Source organism: Coptis chinensis, chromosome 6 (assembly GCF_015680905.1).
Source record: "Coptis chinensis isolate HL-2020 chromosome 6, ASM1568090v1, whole genome shotgun sequence".
Taxonomy (NCBI): Eukaryota; Viridiplantae; Streptophyta; class Magnoliopsida; order Ranunculales; family Ranunculaceae; genus Coptis; species Coptis chinensis.
Genome location: NC_141461.1, coordinates 82,963,589 through 82,982,012, shown reverse-complemented (window position 1 = coordinate 82,982,012; position 18,424 = coordinate 82,963,589). Strand labels below are relative to the sequence as shown.

Genomic DNA, 18,424 nt, shown 5'->3' with positions numbered 1-18,424 from the left:
TTGATTTATCCGAAGGGTTTATTGGAAAAGAGAAAGGTTATTGAAACCGAATTAATTGCTTAGTTATCATCATTAACTAAAGATAAATAACCAAGGGGTTTGCGGTACAAAGGGTTTTCACAATTAAGACCTTTCATTAATTCCTAATCTACTAATCTACGTGGCAGAACAGTGGCCCTCGATTTATACCCTCTTAAAACGAATCCCAGCCGCAAGTCAAGAAACAGCTCTGTTTTGTTAGATTGATGGTTTATATATATATATCATTTCCCATCACGCCTGACCGCTTTATATTTTGAGTGGAAACACTTGAGTGAAAAATATCGAGAAAATTTCCTTATGTAGTTCCAGTCTTCTAATTGTTTCATTTTTTACCTTCACTGTACCTAGGGGTGCAAACAGATTGGAATCCCAAATTTATTTGTGATACTCGAATCCGAATGGTGCATTTCCAATGGTTTACCGAAAAATAATGCTATTGCCAAAATTCTTTTGTAACAGTCCATTGATCAGCTCCCAAATATACATTACTGCATTACATCATTCTTACGCATAATAAACAGACAACTCATAATTTTTGTCTTTTGCATGTTACAGGCAATTTCAAATCATTTATCATAAAATATGCATTTTAGCACCAAAATGAATTTTATTAACGTTTCTTATAAATACTCAAACTGTTATGAAAAAGTACTTAAAATGTCAAAGTAAAAATCAAAACTCAAAGGTCAATGACTCAAACCTAGAAGACTAAAAATCATGTCCTTAACTCAAAAGATTAGAGATGGATGATCTTGTCACAAAAGCCTTGCTCAAGACCTAATTTGCTCATATTGCGGTGGAAATGTTTTCCCCACAATATAGATCATCTTTTGAAAAAAATAAACACATTAGAAGATGATATCAAAATTTGCTTACAATGTTATAAAATTATCCAATTGTCTAGATTTTTCAAATTTCAAAACAACTTTTGATAAGGTTAACATTTTTGTTTGGGCTGATTTTTTGTAGGGAGATTATCCATTATGAGAAGACTACTTTTACAAAAAAATCAGCCCTCAATTTATGTTATAAATCCACTTTTGGTGGTAGAGTTCATAGAGTGGGCTGGTACTAATTATATGCTCAAATGAGTTTAATTTACAAACGGGGTTATACTATAAGTTCTTAGAAAATATAATTATCGAAAAAAAAAAAACTTGTTCATCAACTGCCCCTTGAGAAACATCAAAACCAAATAGTAAATATACAACAGCTGGCACTCTATCACGGCCTCATTTTATTCCCGTTATCCTTCGCCATATTTTCAAAAAAAAATGCTACTTCCTCACCAATCTCTCCCGCCATTTTCTTATTTCCCAACATTACATACACAACCTCCTTCTTTCCACCCACTACATACTATTCCACAACACAACATCAGAAGAAGCTCTTGTATTATTGTACTATGTGCTCGAAGCGAGGACGATTACCATGCTACCCTTAAAGCTCTCAAATCCAAAGGACGTACTCCAAGAAAGTCTCTTGGACAGGTATACTTTTTCTTTCCTACAAACATATCATCAAAATGAGCATTTTTATACTGTATAAATCAACTACAGTTCTTTGGGGACTTTTGTTGAACAGTTTGTATGTTTATTTGCAGCATTATATGTTGAATACGGCTATTAATGACAAGCTTGTCGAAACGGCTGAAGTTAGAGATGGAGATGTGGTACTAGAAATTGGACCAGGAACAGGGTCTTTAACTAAAGTTCTTTTAAATGCCGGTGCAACTGTTATTGCAATTGAAAAGGTGTGTAGCATTCTAAATACTTGCTATTATATGATATGTATTGAGTATGTTGTTGTCATTAGGAGTGGGGATGACATTGTGTGAATTGTGTGTATTACAGGATCCACACATGGCTGCACTCGTCAAAGAACGGTTTGCAAGTTTTGAACGCTTCTCGGTAATTTATAAGTTTCTAAGTTATTGGTCTTTTTCAAATATTTTAACTCTCCTAAGACAGGCTCATGTGGTCATGTGGAGGAGGAGTATGGAGCTGTTGGATGACAATTATCCAATGACTCCTTGCTTCTACGAACATCCGCTTCAGCATAGGATTGCTATTAGCCTCATGTTATGTTATTGGTTATGTTGCTGATCATCTAATAATATATGTCACAAACTTTACATTCTCATTAGTATTCTTGCGGGTTAGCAGTATATAAACGAGGATGGAAATGTTTTATTTATTTTTGTTAAATCTTTCTTTAGTCTATGAGGCTTATTGCCCTATGTGGTTTTATTTTCTTATTATTGAATTTAATAGTTGAAAGGACTTGTTTAGGTTTTGCAAGAGGACTTCACAAAGTGCAATATTCGTTGTCATATGACGTCTTTGATGGAAAGTAGAGCATCAATCACGAAAGTTCCAAGACATGCAAAAGTGAGTACTCTACTTTCTCTTATCCTGTTTTTTTGCCCTGGGAATAATATGAAATTTTTGAATACTTTAAACATCATATGCCATCGTTCTTTCTATATAATTTCTTTAGAGTTGTTCTGCTCAGAAGCCTATTTAGGGAGAAAAGGAATGGAGTTGTTTGATTGAGTTTCGAGATTAGGAAGCCACACGTTGTGCCACTATCACATGCGGTCCCAAAGCAGGAACTAACTGAACATGGCTGATCGATCCCCCACATTAACCAACAGACAACTAACAGAATAAACCCAATACTGACTGATGTAGGAGTAAGTAATGCAGCGTTAGCTCTTAAACAATCTAAAATAATCGATCTCTAACCGAGAATCGATAAAAGTCAATCTTTAACCAAGAGTCGATCAAATAAATTGAATATAAACAAGAAGTGTCTTTTACAAACCCTAACATAGCCTTAAATAGGCGTCCAAACACTTAAACAAACAATGACTGAAAGACCCTTAAAGTTGACCGATTAAAACCCTTCGAAAATAAAAGACCTGACTAAAAATAGTCCAAAGGCGTGCGCCCCCTCTGATAGGCCAAACCAAGGGCATGTGTCTCTTTATTCCCTATCATTTTCCCTGTCTTGGAGGACATTTGTCTTTGAATGTTACTGGCGCAAAGGCAGAAAATGAACAGCAAAACAGACTGAAGTCGTTCTCGAACTTTGCCACGATATTGACTAACTTGCATAGTTTTATGAAAAGAACTCGTTGTCACAACATGCACAGACAAATATCTTCTGAAAAGAAAGCATAGATTCTTCGCCATTAATAAATCTGCAAAGACGTCAATGAATAGATATGCGAAACTTTCAAACAAACGCGCCAAACCAACACAACCAGATTTTTCCTCCAAGTTAGACAAACTTGGATCTACAAAACACAAAACAGATAATTCTTCATCGTCAGGATAAACATCATAAACTGGTGGTAAATCCCAATCTATAAACTCCTTTTGATCACCAACTGGATAATATATCCCCCGTCAACAGACTCCTCATCAAACACAGGGGTTAAATCCCAATCAACAAAACTTAATTTTTTCTCAACTTCAAAAATAAAAATTGAATTTTTTTCAACCACATCAATAAAGTTTGAAGTTTTAGAACTTTTTACCTTCAATGCATCTTCCACTGCTGGTGTTTGACGCTCATAAGATTGGTCAAGCTGCCGAGTAAAGGCGGCGACCTGGCGGGTTAGCGATGCTACCTGCCTAGAAAGTTCGGCCATTCGCGTACGATCATACATATCCAGTTTGTAGTTGAATCTGATACCAACTGACATAGGAGTAATGCAGCGTTTTTTTTTTTTGGTTGGTAAAAAAAAAAAATCGATCTCTAACCGAGAATCAATAAAAGTCAATCTTTAACTAAGAGTCAATCAAATAAATTGAATATAAACAAGAAGTGTCTTTTACAAACCCTAACATAGCCTTAAATAGGCGTCCAACCACTTAAACAAACAATGACTGAAAGACCCTTAAAGTCCACCGATTAAAACCTTTCGAAAATAAAAGACCTGACTAAAAACAGTCCAAAGGCGTGCTCCCACTCTGATAGGCCAAACAAGGGCGTGCGCCCCTTTATTCCCTATCAGACGACTAGCAGAACAGAGTAGGGTGTGATCCCCCACATTAACCCAACAGATGACTAACATAATAAACCCAATACTGACTCAGCGATTCAACCATCTTCATGCCCCCCTACTTGGGCCACAAGCTCTCCTTAATTACTTTCTCTGCAACAGAAAGAGTAATGATTTAGTATATAAAGGTTTATAGCGCTAATAGTATTGTTATTCAATGTGGGACTGATTGATTGAAGTTTGTAACTCGTCTACTGGTTTTTGGTCTCGGTCTCAGCTAGGTGCATAGAATACAAAACAAATAGTTTTGATTTTATTACAAGGAATGGGCAAAAACTTTGCAGAGTTTTATGATGGACATAGTTCATCGCGACTCGCGAGTATTGTTGGATTTCATGTTAAATTTTCATGCTTCTGGTGTTTGGTTTGTACTTTGTATGTCTATTTTGCTCACTTTGGGGCTTGGGCTCTCCTATTTTTGGGTGTGTGCTGAATAATAAATGAAACCTTTGAGCCTAGGATGCGGTGAGACTGTGCAGTTAGTGTCCCCTGGATTTCGTTTCAAAGGGCTGTACGAGGTTAAAAAAGTCGAGGTATATATCACAATCATAAAATCTCCATTTGGATTTATTTTAGAACAACTAGCAATGCAACTAACATTGAAGGTTTTATGGTGGACATAGTTCATCGTAAACTTCATGAAGTGTCATCAATTCAGGAAAAACACATAATTAGTCATTTTGGCATTTTGTAATCCTCTAGACCTCAATAAGTTGTTTTTTCCCCCTCTTTTGCTAAATTCGATCGTTAGCTTTCTCAGTATTTTAACTAGCATGTTGGATTCTACAATTTTTGGTGTTCAAAGTTTCCTTTAAAAAATCGTCCCATTTGTGATTTCATGCTTTTAAATAACGATAATCTTGGGTGGGATTTGGGGATTCATGTTTACTTGACTGATTGGGATATTGCGAGCATTTCCACCCTCACGCTTATTCTAGAGGCGATTCCTGCTGTGAGACCGGATAAGGATCGTCGACACTGGACTATAGAAAAGAATGTGAAATTCTCAGCTAAGTCTTTCTAATTTTCTTTGTGTTCTCATCAACCGGCTAACACCCGAGGGGTCATGATTCAAGACTTTCCTAGTTCTTTTATTTGGTGTGTGACCTTGTTTCACATTCTCAGCCAAGTCTTTCTCCTACAAAGATCCCTTGTTTCGTTTCTTTTTTCATTTGGTGTGTGACCCATAATAAGATTTTGACTATAGACAATCTCATTAGGAGAAAGAATAGGAGAAAGAAAATTATCAGTAACTTTTGTCCTTTGTGTATGGCTGATGGAGAATCAGTGAGTCATATTCTCATTCATTGCCTTTTTTTTTTGGGAGATATGGAGTTACTTTGTGGGCCACTTTGGGGTGTATTGGGTTGTTCCTCGGTCAGTGAAAGATTTGTTGAGCTCTTGGGTGCTTAGTGTCCATTCCCCAAAGGGATGCAGAGTGTGGAACATCTTACCTTTTGCTATCATATGGGCTTTGTGGTTGGAAAGGAACACGAGACACTTTGATGGATGTGCGATGACTATAGCACAGATGATTGTAGCAATCAAGGGATTCATCTTTCTCTGGTCGAAGTTTTGAGAGGAGTGGACAGATACATCTTTCGGGGATATATTATGTTCAGATGGGGTTCCTTGCTCGGCCATGCATGGTTATATAAAGCTTTGTTATTGGACTGCACTATCGAAATGCTAAGAAATTGCACTCCCGAGATATTCCTCGGACCATAAAGCTGTGTTATTGGACTGCACTGTCCAAGTATCAAGCCCAAGGCCGTTTAAATTTGAATTGATGTGGTTTGATGACAAAGATATATTGAGGAAGATGGAAGAATGGTGGTGCTCTTTTGAGTTTGTGGATCTCCAAGTATTATTTGGTGGAGAAAATTAAAAGCACTCAGAATAAAACTTATTGTTTGGCACAAAGAGGTTTTTGGGCATGTGGACGCTCTTATTGATACACAAGTCAACATCATTGATGATCTTGATAAGTTAGAAGAGGAATGGGGTCTTACTCAGGAGGAATTCATAACAAAAATTGAAGCTAATGCGAAGCTCCAAACTCTTTTGAAGAGGGAGGAGGTTTCATGGAGGGTGAAATAAAAAACGCTGTGGGCTAAGGATGGTGATGGATGCACTGAGTACTTCCATAAAGTGGCCAACATGAAGAATAGGATTAAGGGCATCTCTAAAATCCGGGTGGGCAGTAGGACGTTGTCAGATAAAGCTGAAATAAAAAGCCATGTAGTGGGGTATTATGCTTCTCTTTATACAGAGAATGTAGACTTTCATCCGACTTTTAGAGGGCTTAGAATTCGAGACTATTTCAGAAGAAATTAAAGGAAACAATGGCTAGAGAGGGATTTTAGCATTGAAGAAGTAGAAGATGTGGTGAAGGGATTCAAAGGAGACAAGTCTCTGGGACCAGACGACTTTCATATGGAATTCTATTGCAAATGCTGGCATTTTCTTAAGGGCGATGTGATGGCTGTTGTGAAAATGTTTCAAGATTCAACTTTCATTGACTGGCGCAACAATTCCGCGTATATCACTCTTGTTCCAAAGCATGAGGGGGCAAGGGATATGTCAAATTTCAGACCTATTAGTTTAATTGGAAGCATTTATAAAATCATCTCCAAGATTTTGACAGGTATAATCTATATATTTCAAGGTGCTTTCATCGAGGGGCAAATACTTGATGGTGTATTGATAACCAATGAGTGTATTGATTCGAGACTTCATCAGAATACACCAGGTATCATATGCAAGGTCGATATCATGAAAGCTTTCGATTATGTGAATTGGAGTTTTCTTAGATATATGTCACATAAATTCGGGTTTGGGGACAAGTGGATTGTGTGGATTAAGACGTGTATCGACAACATCTTTCTCTGTGATGATCGATGGTGCCCCCACAGGTAACTTCAATAGTAATAGAGGCTTACGTCAAGGAGATCCTCTCAATCCTTTTTTGTTCGATATTTTGATGGAAGCCCTCCAAAAAATGATTCAAAAGGCGGTGCAAGGAGGGTGGCTAGCTGGCTTTTCTGTTGGTAATGCTAGTCCCATTGTCCCTGTAGAAAGAGAGACAGTAAAAGTTAGGTCTCAAAGTGTGACTCATCCTCTATTTATAATAACAGAGTTACAATGTACATAGGTTGGGCCCAAGTATAGGCCCAATAGGATTAATATTACAATACTCCCCCTCAAGCTGGTGCGAAGATATCTAATATACCCAGCTTGCCAATAGAAGAGAGAAGATCAGCAGGTCCCACTGGTTTGGTAAGAGTATCAGCAATCTGTGCCTTAGTCCTAACAAAAGACAGGGAGACAATCCCAGAACGAACTTTTTCCCGCAGAAAATGCACATCAATCTCTATGCTTAGTCCATTTCATGTAGATTTGAATCACGAAGCTAAATGGATGACAACTTGATTGTCCGCGATGAAATACTGGATGATCCGGTGTGCAAAACCAAGCTCTCCCAAAATAGATCGCAACCACATAATCTCACAAGTGCCTAAAGCTAGGGCACGATACTCAGCTTCAGCAGATGATCTGGAAACAACAGACTGCTTCTGGCTTTTCCATGAGATAAGGTGATTCCCACGAAAAGCACATAAGTCGGTAGTGGAATGACTGTCAATAGAACCTCCATAATCGAATCGATTAGTAGCATTAAGGGACCTTGTGAACCAGCTGCATAGAAGAGACCTAAGCCAGGGCAAGACTTTAGGTACTTCAGAATATGCTCCACTGCATCCAAATGAGATTGTCGTGGAGCATGCATGAATTGACTAACTCTGCTCACAACATAGGTAATGTCTGGTCTAGTATTAACTATATAAATAAGACGCCCAACAAGGCGTTGATAAGCTAGGAAGCACGGATACTGATACGCGACATGGATACGACACGACACGGATACGCGGACACGACATTTTTCAAAAATATAGGACACGGATACATCATGGACACGTTTGAATAATATATATATATATAAATATTATATAATTGAGTATTTTTCACCAAATTCAAATTAAAATGGCAATTCTACTTCATAAAATGACCAATTCAAACACATTAAACATCAACTTACATGTATAACTTGGATTCACTTCATCTTTCTTCTCTTGCATCTCTTCTTAACTTGGATTTTTATTTCACTTGTTTTTTTTTGTTGAAGTTCCAAAAAAATTTCTTGTATGTGTGAGATTACTGTCCCCCGTGTATCCCCGCGTGTCGGAAATTAAAAAATTAATTATAAAATCGGATACTCCAAATTGCGTATCCGACATGTATCGGACGCGTATCCGTGTCGGATACGTATCGGACACAGATACTTCACCCTTAGGGACGTATCGGTGCTTCATAGCTGATAAGCTGATGGATCTGACAATAATGGTCCCTTGTCTGCAACTAACCAGCTGTTAGGCACCATAAGAGCAGAAACTGGTCGACAACCCAGCATCCCTGTATCAGTCAGAAGATCTAGAACATACTTTCGTCGAGATAAGGAGATTCCCTTGGGACTACGTGCAATCTCAATGCCAAGAAAGTAACGTAGAGGACCCAAGTTTTTAACCTCAAAAGACTTCCCAAGGATTCCTTAATTTGTACAATGCCCGATCGATCATCTCTGTAATAATAATGTCGCCCACATATACAAGCAAATCAAAGCGGATAAGTCGCGCCCCCGAGTTTTGCCGAACAAACAATGTATGGTCCGAAAGTGGCACTGGTAAATCCATATTGTAGCCAACAACCTCATTTGAATCCATCGAACCGGTGCTCGTGGTGACCGCTTAAGCCCATATAAAGACTTACGGAGTCGACAAACTTTCCCAGCATACTCCCCCTCACCACGAAAGGCTGGTGGGGATCCATGTAAATTGTCTCGGCCAGATCTCCGTGAAGGAAGGCATTCTTCACATCCAATTGATAACGGCAGCCGGGGAAATAAGAAGTCGAACAGATTTTAACTTGGCTACCGGAGCAAAGGTCGCACCAAAGTCACGTCCAGGGCTGTGTAAATCCCCTTAGCAACCAAACGGGCCTTATATCGTTCAAACTGTAACCATTTGCCAAGTACTTCACTGTAAAAACCCATTTGCATCCAACAGGACGAGTCTTGGGAGGTAAAGCAACCATTTCCAAGTCCGATTCGCTTTCCGGTCTATGTCATCTCACCGCGATAGCGGCTACCCAATGTGGATCTGACAGAGCCTCAGAAACTGATCGCGGTATCCAAATGGAGGAAACCGAAGTCAGATATGTCTGATAGGAAGCAAATACACCCTGATAAGAGACAAACTGCACAATAGGATGGTTAGTAGGAAAACCGTATTTGTCTGGGGGATGCCTGGTCCTAGAAGGAAATCGAGGGGGCTCAACAACAGGAGAATCAACAGGAGAATCAACAGGAGCAATCATAAGGGAGTCAACAGTAGGAGCAATCACAGTCGGTAGATCACTAGAAGTTGAAGGAATGTTACCTGAGGTAGTGGGCAGAGCATGAGCATGAGTAGAAGTGCGACGAGTATACACCTGTAATGGTTTAGTAGGAGGGACCACCAGAGGAGTATCAAAGACAAGAACAGGATAAACAGCGGAAGACGCCTTCTCTGGGAAAGACAAAGGTTCCTGCACAGATGTAAAATGACTAAAATATGCACTATGCTAAACAAATGTGACATCCAAGGTATGATAGAGGTGACGACTAGGTAACAATGATACCCCTTGGACATAGGGGAATACCCTAGAAAGACACACCGAATGGATTTATCATCCAATTTGGTCCATGTAGGACTTTTATCATGAACATAGCAAACACAGCCAAACACCCGGGGAATAATGGGAAACAGAACACGACTGGGGTATACAACTTGAAGAGGGGCCTTACTATTAAGAACTCTATTGGGTGTGCGGTTTCGAAGGTAGGCAGCGGTAAGAACCGCATAATGCCAGTAGGACTGAGGAACATGCATACCTTGCAACAAACACCGAACTACATCCATAAGACTCCGATTTTTTTGTTTAGCAACACCATTTTGCTCAGGTGTATAAGGACAGATTAGTTGCTGAAGGATACCCTGTTGGTTAAGACGGGTGACAAATTCGTTGGAAATATACTCCTTCGCATTATCAGACCGAAGTCCGCGAACCACGATATTGAATTGAGTTTTAATGAGCTGGAGAAACTGAGTGAAAACAGGGAGAACCTCAGATTTCTTGCGAAGTAAATAGATCAAAGTACACCGAGTATGGTCATCTATAAAGGTCACGTAGTACCTATGGCCAGAGAGGGTAGTCACAGGATAAGGGCCCCAAACATCCGTATGAATCACATCAAACATACAAGGAGATCTAGAAATGCGAGGAATATAAGAATTACGCACATGTTTAGACAAAGAACAAGTATCACAATGAAAAAGACTATTTTTGCATGCTTTTATTAATTCAGGAAATAAAGTACATAGATGCTTGAAGTTGACATGGCCCAACCGAGCATGCCAACTTTTCAAAGACTCAGCAGAAAACAAATAACGGCCTGACACAGGCAACACACTAGCATGCAAACTCGATACTGGTGGAACAGGTACTAGGACAAGGGGGGGATCTCTAAAGTAGAATAGTCCCGCATGCTTATAGTCCCTGCCAAAAATCTGCCTCGTACTTAGGTTCTAAAGATAACAAAAATGGGGTAAGAAAACAACAGAACAGTGATAATCTTTAGCAAGACGACTAACAGATAACAGGCTAAGTGCTAAGTGAGGAACATGTAAGAATGACTCTAAAGAGATAGCAGGGGATAACTGAACAGTACCCTTACGGGTAATAGTGGTGTATGAGTCATCCGCAAGGCAGACGTGATGTGAAAAAGGTGTGCTATCAGACAATAATCTAGACTCACCAGTCATATGATCATTTGCCTTGGAATCAAGGACCCAACCAGATGGAGGCGGGGAACGAACATGGAACGTAGTAGGTGTACCTGTGGCAGCAGTCATGGCAGAAGTACTAGATGTCCCCTCACGTAGAGACATAGCATGCATAAGCTGATTAATCTGTCTTAGGGTAAAAGTCCCAGAATCCTCAGAAACTCCCCTTGAATGATGACTACCATAAATATCAGCAATAGCTGCAATACGAGGCTTGCTGCCTCCTAAGCCCCTTGACCCCCTCTTGGGACGAAGCTCTGGATGCAACTGATAGCAACTATCAATAAAGTGGCCACTGCCCTTGCAATGATCACAAAAGCGTCCATGAGTGTTCCCGGATGGAACAGTAGAACGAAAGCCAACAGAAGACCCCTGGGGTCGAGTAGTAGCAACAAACGCCATCTGATCAGCAGAAGACGGTGCATCAGAAACCACTGGAGAAGAAGTAATCCGAACACGACGCTCATGTTTCTCGATAACGGCATACGCCTCACCAAGAGATGGAAGAGGTGCAATATTGAGAACTTGAGTGCAAATGGCTTCAAAATCAGAGTGAAGACCAATAAGGAACTGATGAACTCTCTGCTTCTCCTCACGCTTCTGAAGAGCGGCCATAATAGTCAGTGTAATACTAGTAATACTGGATAGGGAAGTGTAAGCAGAAAGCACCTCCCAGCGCTTCTTCAAGTACCCAAAGTAAGCTAAGACAGAAAGACCCCCCTGTGTAGCTTGACCCAACTCACGGTAGAGCTCATAAATTTGAACCTCATTGTTCGTAGTAGCATACATTTCGGAGAGAGCAGCCCACAATCCATTAACAGTTTCATAAAAGGTAAACGTTTCATAGACATCAGGCTCCATAGAGTTGAACAACCAACTTAGAATCATACAATTGGTCATGGACCAACTATTGTAGGTAGGGTCTGTATTAATTGGACAAATCATTTTGTTGGGAACAAGCCAATCCATCTTCCCTTTGGCCCCCAAAAATAAGCGAACAGAACGAGCCCAAGAGTGGAAATTCCGCCCATTAAGAAGAGCGGTAGTAATTTTCTTTGAAGAAGAGAAATTATTCAACAAGGAGACATCATCCGTACCTTTAGAGTCTTTATCCGTCATGATAAGGGATATAGTGCAAAGAATAGTACCTTGATGTGAGAAAAAAGTTAAAATCGCCGGAAACATGCGTTAAACGCCAGAAACATACCGGAAAACTGTGATAAACGCCGGAAACCTACCGGAAAACAGTAGGAGGCAGCACAAGTCGGGCTCTCAGATGAGCAGCTCAATGGCACAGGTCAGGCGCAACATGCGTCGCTGCCCGGGCCATGAAGAAGGAAGGGGGTGGCAGCTAGGGTGGTGGCTAAGGGTGGTGGCTAGGGTTTGATCTCCTTACTTCTCTCTTCCTGTTTTTTCTGATACCATGTAGAAAGAGAGACAGTAAAAGTTGGGTCTCAAAGTGAGACCCATCATTTATTTATAATAACAGAGTTACAATGTACATAGGTTGGGCCCAAGTATAGGCCCAATAGGACTAATATTACAATAGTCCCCATCTTACAATTTGCAGAAGACACTATTTTTTTTCTAGATGCTTCATTATCTTAAGTCTTGGTTCTTAAGTTTGGTCTTTTTTGGTTTGAGGCTATTTCTTGCTTAGAAACAAATCTAGCCAAAACCTCTATTATTGGAGTGGGGGAGATGCAGAATTTGGAGCTACTTTTCAATGCTATGGGGTGCACAAAGGGCCAACTTCCTTGTCAATACCTTGGGTTGCCAGTGGGCGCAGGTTACAAAAACAAGCAAGTATGGGATCCAGTACAAGAAAAGTGCGCCAAGAGGCTTAACGGTTGGAAAAGAAAGATGTTGTCTAAGGGAGGTCGACTAACACTCATCAAGAGCACCCTTGCTGCCATCCCTATGTATCACCTCTCGCTGCTTACCATTCCGATGAGTGTAGCTAAGAAATTAGAGAGAATCACGAGAGATTTTCTATGGGGTTCTTCAGCAGACGGTAGAAGGTATCATATGGTGGCATGGGAGAATGTGTGTAAGCCTAAGGAGATGGGGGGTTTAAACATCAGAAATATACATTTGACCAACAAGTCCCTCTTGGGTGAATGGGTGTGGAGATATGGTAAAGGAGAGCCAGACTTATGGAAGGAGATTATTCAGGACAGATTCGGTGAGCCAGAGGTGGAGGGCTGGCCACCCGGCGTTTCTAGTTCCTATGGTTGCAGTTTACGGCGTGGCATTCTCGCTACCAAAGATAAGCTTAAAGAAAATATTACATACTAGGTGGGGCAAGGTGACAAAGCAAAATTCTGGAAGGATGCTTGGTGCATGGATAAACCTTTCAAAGATGATTTTGAAGAACTTTTTCGATATGCGAGCGACAAGGATGGACTGGTAAAAGATCATATGGTTTTGGAGAATAATGGGCTGACTTGGAATTTCAAATTAAGGTATGGTGTAAGGGATTGACACTTGGATGGCGTCATTCGCATGTTGGATGCTCTTGTAGGGTTAACCCCTTCGGTGGAAGAGGATAAATGGGTAATGGAAGCTGTCTAGCAATGGTAGTTTCAGTTCTCGGTCCTATTATAATTTTCTGGCCAGCGGCATTCCTTACCCACCCCAACCTATAACTCGAAAGCTTTTATCATTGGAGTGGTGCAGTGGTGTACCTCCTAAAATGCAGTTCTTCCTTTGGTGTTTGCTACAAGGAAACGTTTCTGACAACGGATCAACTGCGCGCACGAGGTAAAGATGTGGCTGCAGAAGTGCAGAGTGTGTGCTTTGCACTCAAGTTGATGAAACTGCAGACCACTTTATGTTACACTGCAGTTTCAGTAAAGACATGTGGCAAGCCATTCTACAACCGGTGGAAATTGATATCAACCAGGCTATCTGCCCTCATTCAGTAGTCTCTTGTCTTCATAGCTGCTTGTCGCCAAATACTACGGCCTATTGGAATTGCATTTGGCCTTTAGTCCCTTATGCCAAGTGGCGGTCTATCTGGAAAACAAGGAATGATGCCATCTTTAACAACAAGCCAGCATCCATTGAAGCCACAATTCGTAACATTAAAGCGAACTTGTGGCTTTGGACATTGATGCTTTCGGAGAGGAGGGGCTACTGTTTTGGGAACTTGATGTTAGAGTGGGGATCTGTTATTTCAGGTGTAACTTAGCTAGTTTTTTTCACTGTTTTGTTTCTTTTTTCTTCAACACCTCCCTGTATTGGTGAGTCTCTTACTTTCTTCTCATATGAATAAGATGCCAATTTATCAAAAAAAAATAGTAGAGGGCAAAACCAGAAAAAAGTTGGATGCTTGATTGGGAGGTCCATTCCCCCCTGGGGTGCCTGGCCTTCGATGTTGCACTAAGGTGATGCAAGCTCTTCAGAGGTTACTAACCGACATGGCTGAGCAGCAAGGAAGGGACGGCCAAAGGTAGGTTGTGCCACTTACCCCCTTACTTCCCCTTTCTCCAGCTTTAATGCCCCCTTCAGACGGACAAACACAGGCTAGAGAATTCAACCTCAGCGACAAAGTCCAGGGGCAACACAGTGGGGGACTGCACATTAAGTGCGCTCTTGGGTGGCAACGTTGCAAGGCATGCCCCAATGATTCATCCACTTTATAGCCCCTACTTAGGTGACAAGCATGCGTTATCAAGCTCGGCAGTTCAATTCGCCAATAAAATAATTTATTAAGTGTTTCAATAACATTTAATTTCAGATTGCATTAGTAAAACCAAATTTCCTCTCAATTTTTATTGATATAGTGCATCTACTTACATATACTCTATACAAAAAACTAGAATACTACAAAAAGTCTTTTGTATCAGAACACCGAAACTACACCACAAAAACTCTTTTGTTGATGAGTAAGCATTATTGTTGAAATTTATTCATATCGATGTCAAAAACAAATTCAAATTTGAAATAAAGTATTTTCCCCATGTTTGCAGGTGGTCTCCAATTTACCATTCAATATAAGTACAGATGTGGTGAAGCAACTTCTTCCAATGGGGGACATTTTTTCAGAAGTTGTCCTCTTACTCCAGGTAAAAAATTGATGCCTTTTCAAATATTTCGTTCACTTTATAAAACTCACTATGAATTTATAAGGGAATTTGTTAATAACTTCATTCTGTGAAATAATTTCAGGATGAAACAGCTTCGCGCTTGGTAGATGCATCTCTGCGGACGTCAGAGTATCGGCCCATTAACATATTTGTGAACTTTTACTCAGGTATAATACTTTCTTAGTATGCTTTTGTTCTGTATGTTTATATATTTTCATCAACTTTTGAAGGCAATACGTAGTCAAGTATATCAATAATCCATTATAAAGAAAATAGTGAGATCTGTACAGTTAATAAGCAATTAAAAATGTATAGAGTGAAGCAACATTCTTGACAGCCTCTTGCCATGACCAAGCTGTTCCCAGACACATGACTGTGTGGCGCTAGAGCTATAAAATTTGCCCAAGTCAACTTGGAGTAAGAAAATAATAATAATAATAATAAATCAAAACATTCGAGTTTATTGATGTGCGCAGAACTGAATTGAGTTTCTAATTCAACTGTTGGACTGGTCTGGGCATATCAAGAAATAGATATTGCTCTAGTTCGACTGTTTTGTATCTCAGTATCTGTGTCTCTGAGGAATTTTAATGCAATATTTTTTTAAATTATTAATGGAATGTTGCTGGACTTCACAGTTGTTAATTTGTGTAAACTGTAAAGCGCTGAACAACACTTACAGCAACAGTCCTGAGTGAGTTTTCTACTTTAGAAATAGATATGACTTTAATTGTGTCGAGCATCACTTACTTTGATTGCTGAAGTCAGTAATGTAAGGTCTCTATTTCTGGCGCTATTTGACTGTTATAAATCCTTTCTTATTAAACTTTTGTGTCTGTTCAGACCCAGAATACAAATTGAAGGTCCTAAGAACAAATTTCTTCCCCCAACCGAATGTAAGTAAATTGTTATGTTTATATCAGTGTCTCTGTTGCAATTCGATCTTTGTAAAGTTTCCAAGCATCTCGCTGTTCATAAATGTCTAACGAAGTTTGCTTCGGTACCATGTGAAAGCTTTGGGGATTCTGGGTACTTAAGTATAACATCCAGAATGAAATTAATTCATGCAGATATTGGCACTGCATAGTGTGATGATACAATTATTATTTTCTCATTTAGTATATGGCTAGATCTATCTTTTTGGACGCATCAGTGTGTGTCTGTGAGTGTTTATGGGAGGACATTCTCAAGCAAGTTTCATTGTGAACTAAAAGAAATAGTTGTGGAGACATTCAATTTGATTAGCACAATTAGATAGGCAATGTTTGAAAACTGTTGACCATGACATGGTACTCAGGAGATTTTTTTTTGTTCTTGCTGCCTCTACAGTATATTGGATAATGAACTTCTAATCTGATGGATCTAAATGACTAAGCGACATGTCAAGATAAGGACATAAAATCCCGAAATTCCTTGTAAGCTCGCTTTGACAGTTCTCAGAGAGGCAATTTAGGAAAGCAGCAATCTTACTGGTAAAGCTGAGGTGTCTGCTGATATAAGAATTGTTACCGAGTATTATGTGTAAAATATTGGTTCTAGAAAATTGTCAATATAAAACAATTGTGTTAATTATACCGCATGGTCACTGGATTTATACTTGTCATTGGTGATCAATTAATCTGAGTCAGTAATTTATGTACAGAAAAAACATCTGCTGTGTTTGTTGAGGAAATGGAGATTGATGTTGACTTCTGCATTTCTCTTTGCAGGTAGATGCAGCTGTTGTCGCATTTAAGCTAAAAAAACCTTCGGAATATCCAGCAATTGTGTCTCCTAAAAGTTTTTTCTCACTGGTTGGTCCATCTTCTATTTTGTGTATGCGCATTTGTATCAGCCTGGCATTATTATACTCAATATAACAATTTCGCTTATGCTATCTGACAAGACCTTTGCTTTTTGAGTTTTTTCCCCCTAAAGTCATAAACTCTGTAGTTGATTGAACTAATGTAAACCTTTTATAACTAGCCCAAAAATTATTATATAGGAAAGACTTCTTAAAGTTTCCCTTCTGTAAGTACTTTAGAGACTGTTTTCTACAATGTTCTTAAAAACTTTTATCTGACCAATTAGTAAAACTACTGAAACAAGTTTTCCAAACTTAATTCAAACTTGGTGTGTGGTATTTGGTGAAATTTGAACCGTACTAGTTTAATTTAAGTTGGTTTACCTATATATGCATCTCATCATGGCTTCTTTCGTGTTCTGGATGTAGGTGAATTCTGCTTTCAATGGTAAGCGTAAAATGCTGAGGAGGTCACTTCAGCATATATGTACAGCTCCTGAGATTGAAGAAGCTCTTGGAAATGTTGGTGTTCCAGTTACGGTAAGTGAAATGGTACTGGACAACATTTCTATTTTGTATATCCTCACAGACCTAATTACCGTTGGGTTTTCTTTCTTTCATTTATTCTCATTCACCTCGTGCAGTCAAGGCCAGAGGAGCTCACACTAGATGATTTTGTAAGACTGCATAATTTAATTGTGAAAGCGTAGTGCTTCTCTACCTTCCTGATGAGAACCACGGGTTTATATAAAACCCTAAACTAGATATACAAGATCACCTTCTACAGCATTGCAAAATCAGCATGGCAGCTAGATCCATTCAAGGAACTCAACAATGAAAAGTGCAGGTAAACCGACACCACCTTCCAGGTGGTATTAAATGTTATTTGAATGTGCCGACAGACTGTTTTAGTTTGATAAGAAATTGGTGGCATTTGTTCGGCAGGTTTCCAAATTGAAGTCCTACACTTGATAGTCTATTAGAAGCATGGACGTCATTGTTGGGAGGTTGTCCTGCAGAAAAAAGGAAACTGAAATACAGAAGCATGTTCTTCTTTGTCCGGAGTGCGTCATGGAGAATAGGCAAAAGTTGTAACCATTTGTACTACAAAATTTTTAGAGGAGAAGCTTAACAGTTATGATGTCCAAATGACCAAATGTTGCTCCCACAAGTCACCTGTATTAGAGGTCTAAGGAATATAACTACGTAATGATAGGAAGATATTAGTCGAAAGAGCAGCCTATACACACAATAAACCCAAATGTTGTAAAGCAATTAACAAATTAAACTACATTTATGTTGACTGAGTTGGACTGCAGCAGTATCCTTACTGGTTGGCTAGTTGCACGCACCCCTTTCGCTTGGGTTCAAACTAGGGTCTACTTTGCAGTCTTCCACATGAGTACTGGATTTACTGCACAAGTACCCCTTATTATTTGCACCCCTTGCGCTTGTAAAGAGAAACTCTCCATTCTTCGAAAACACCCTATCTGATGAA

The 18,424-nt window shown here is 39.5% G+C and overlaps 2 protein-coding genes across 2 annotated transcripts; one reads left to right on the top strand and one right to left on the bottom strand.

The window, feature by feature from the left end:
* The first annotated feature begins 1,189 nt into the window (after positions 1-1,189).
* On the top strand, positions 1,190-18,244 carry PFC1 (Ribosomal RNA adenine dimethylase family protein). The gene is made up of 11 exons (XM_086569359.1): positions 1,190-1,532; positions 1,646-1,795; positions 1,896-1,952; positions 2,334-2,432; positions 15,027-15,122; positions 15,226-15,310; positions 15,987-16,039; positions 16,853-16,936; positions 17,356-17,466; positions 17,571-17,773; positions 17,872-18,244. The coding sequence occupies exons 1-10, from the start codon at positions 1,317-1,319 to the stop codon at positions 17,634-17,636; spliced, it is 1,017 nt and encodes a 338-aa protein (XP_086425485.1). The 5' UTR covers positions 1,190-1,316; the 3' UTR covers positions 17,637-17,773; positions 17,872-18,244.
* On the bottom strand, positions 10,795-12,601 carry LOC147494879 (uncharacterized). Its single transcript, XM_086565295.1, has 2 exons — positions 12,291-12,601; positions 10,795-12,200 (listed from the first exon to the last, which is right to left on the bottom strand). The coding sequence occupies exon 2, from the start codon at positions 12,169-12,171 to the stop codon at positions 10,795-10,797; it is 1,377 nt and encodes a 458-aa protein (XP_086421421.1). The 5' UTR covers positions 12,172-12,200; positions 12,291-12,601.
* Positions 18,245-18,424: the final 180 nt, after the last annotated feature.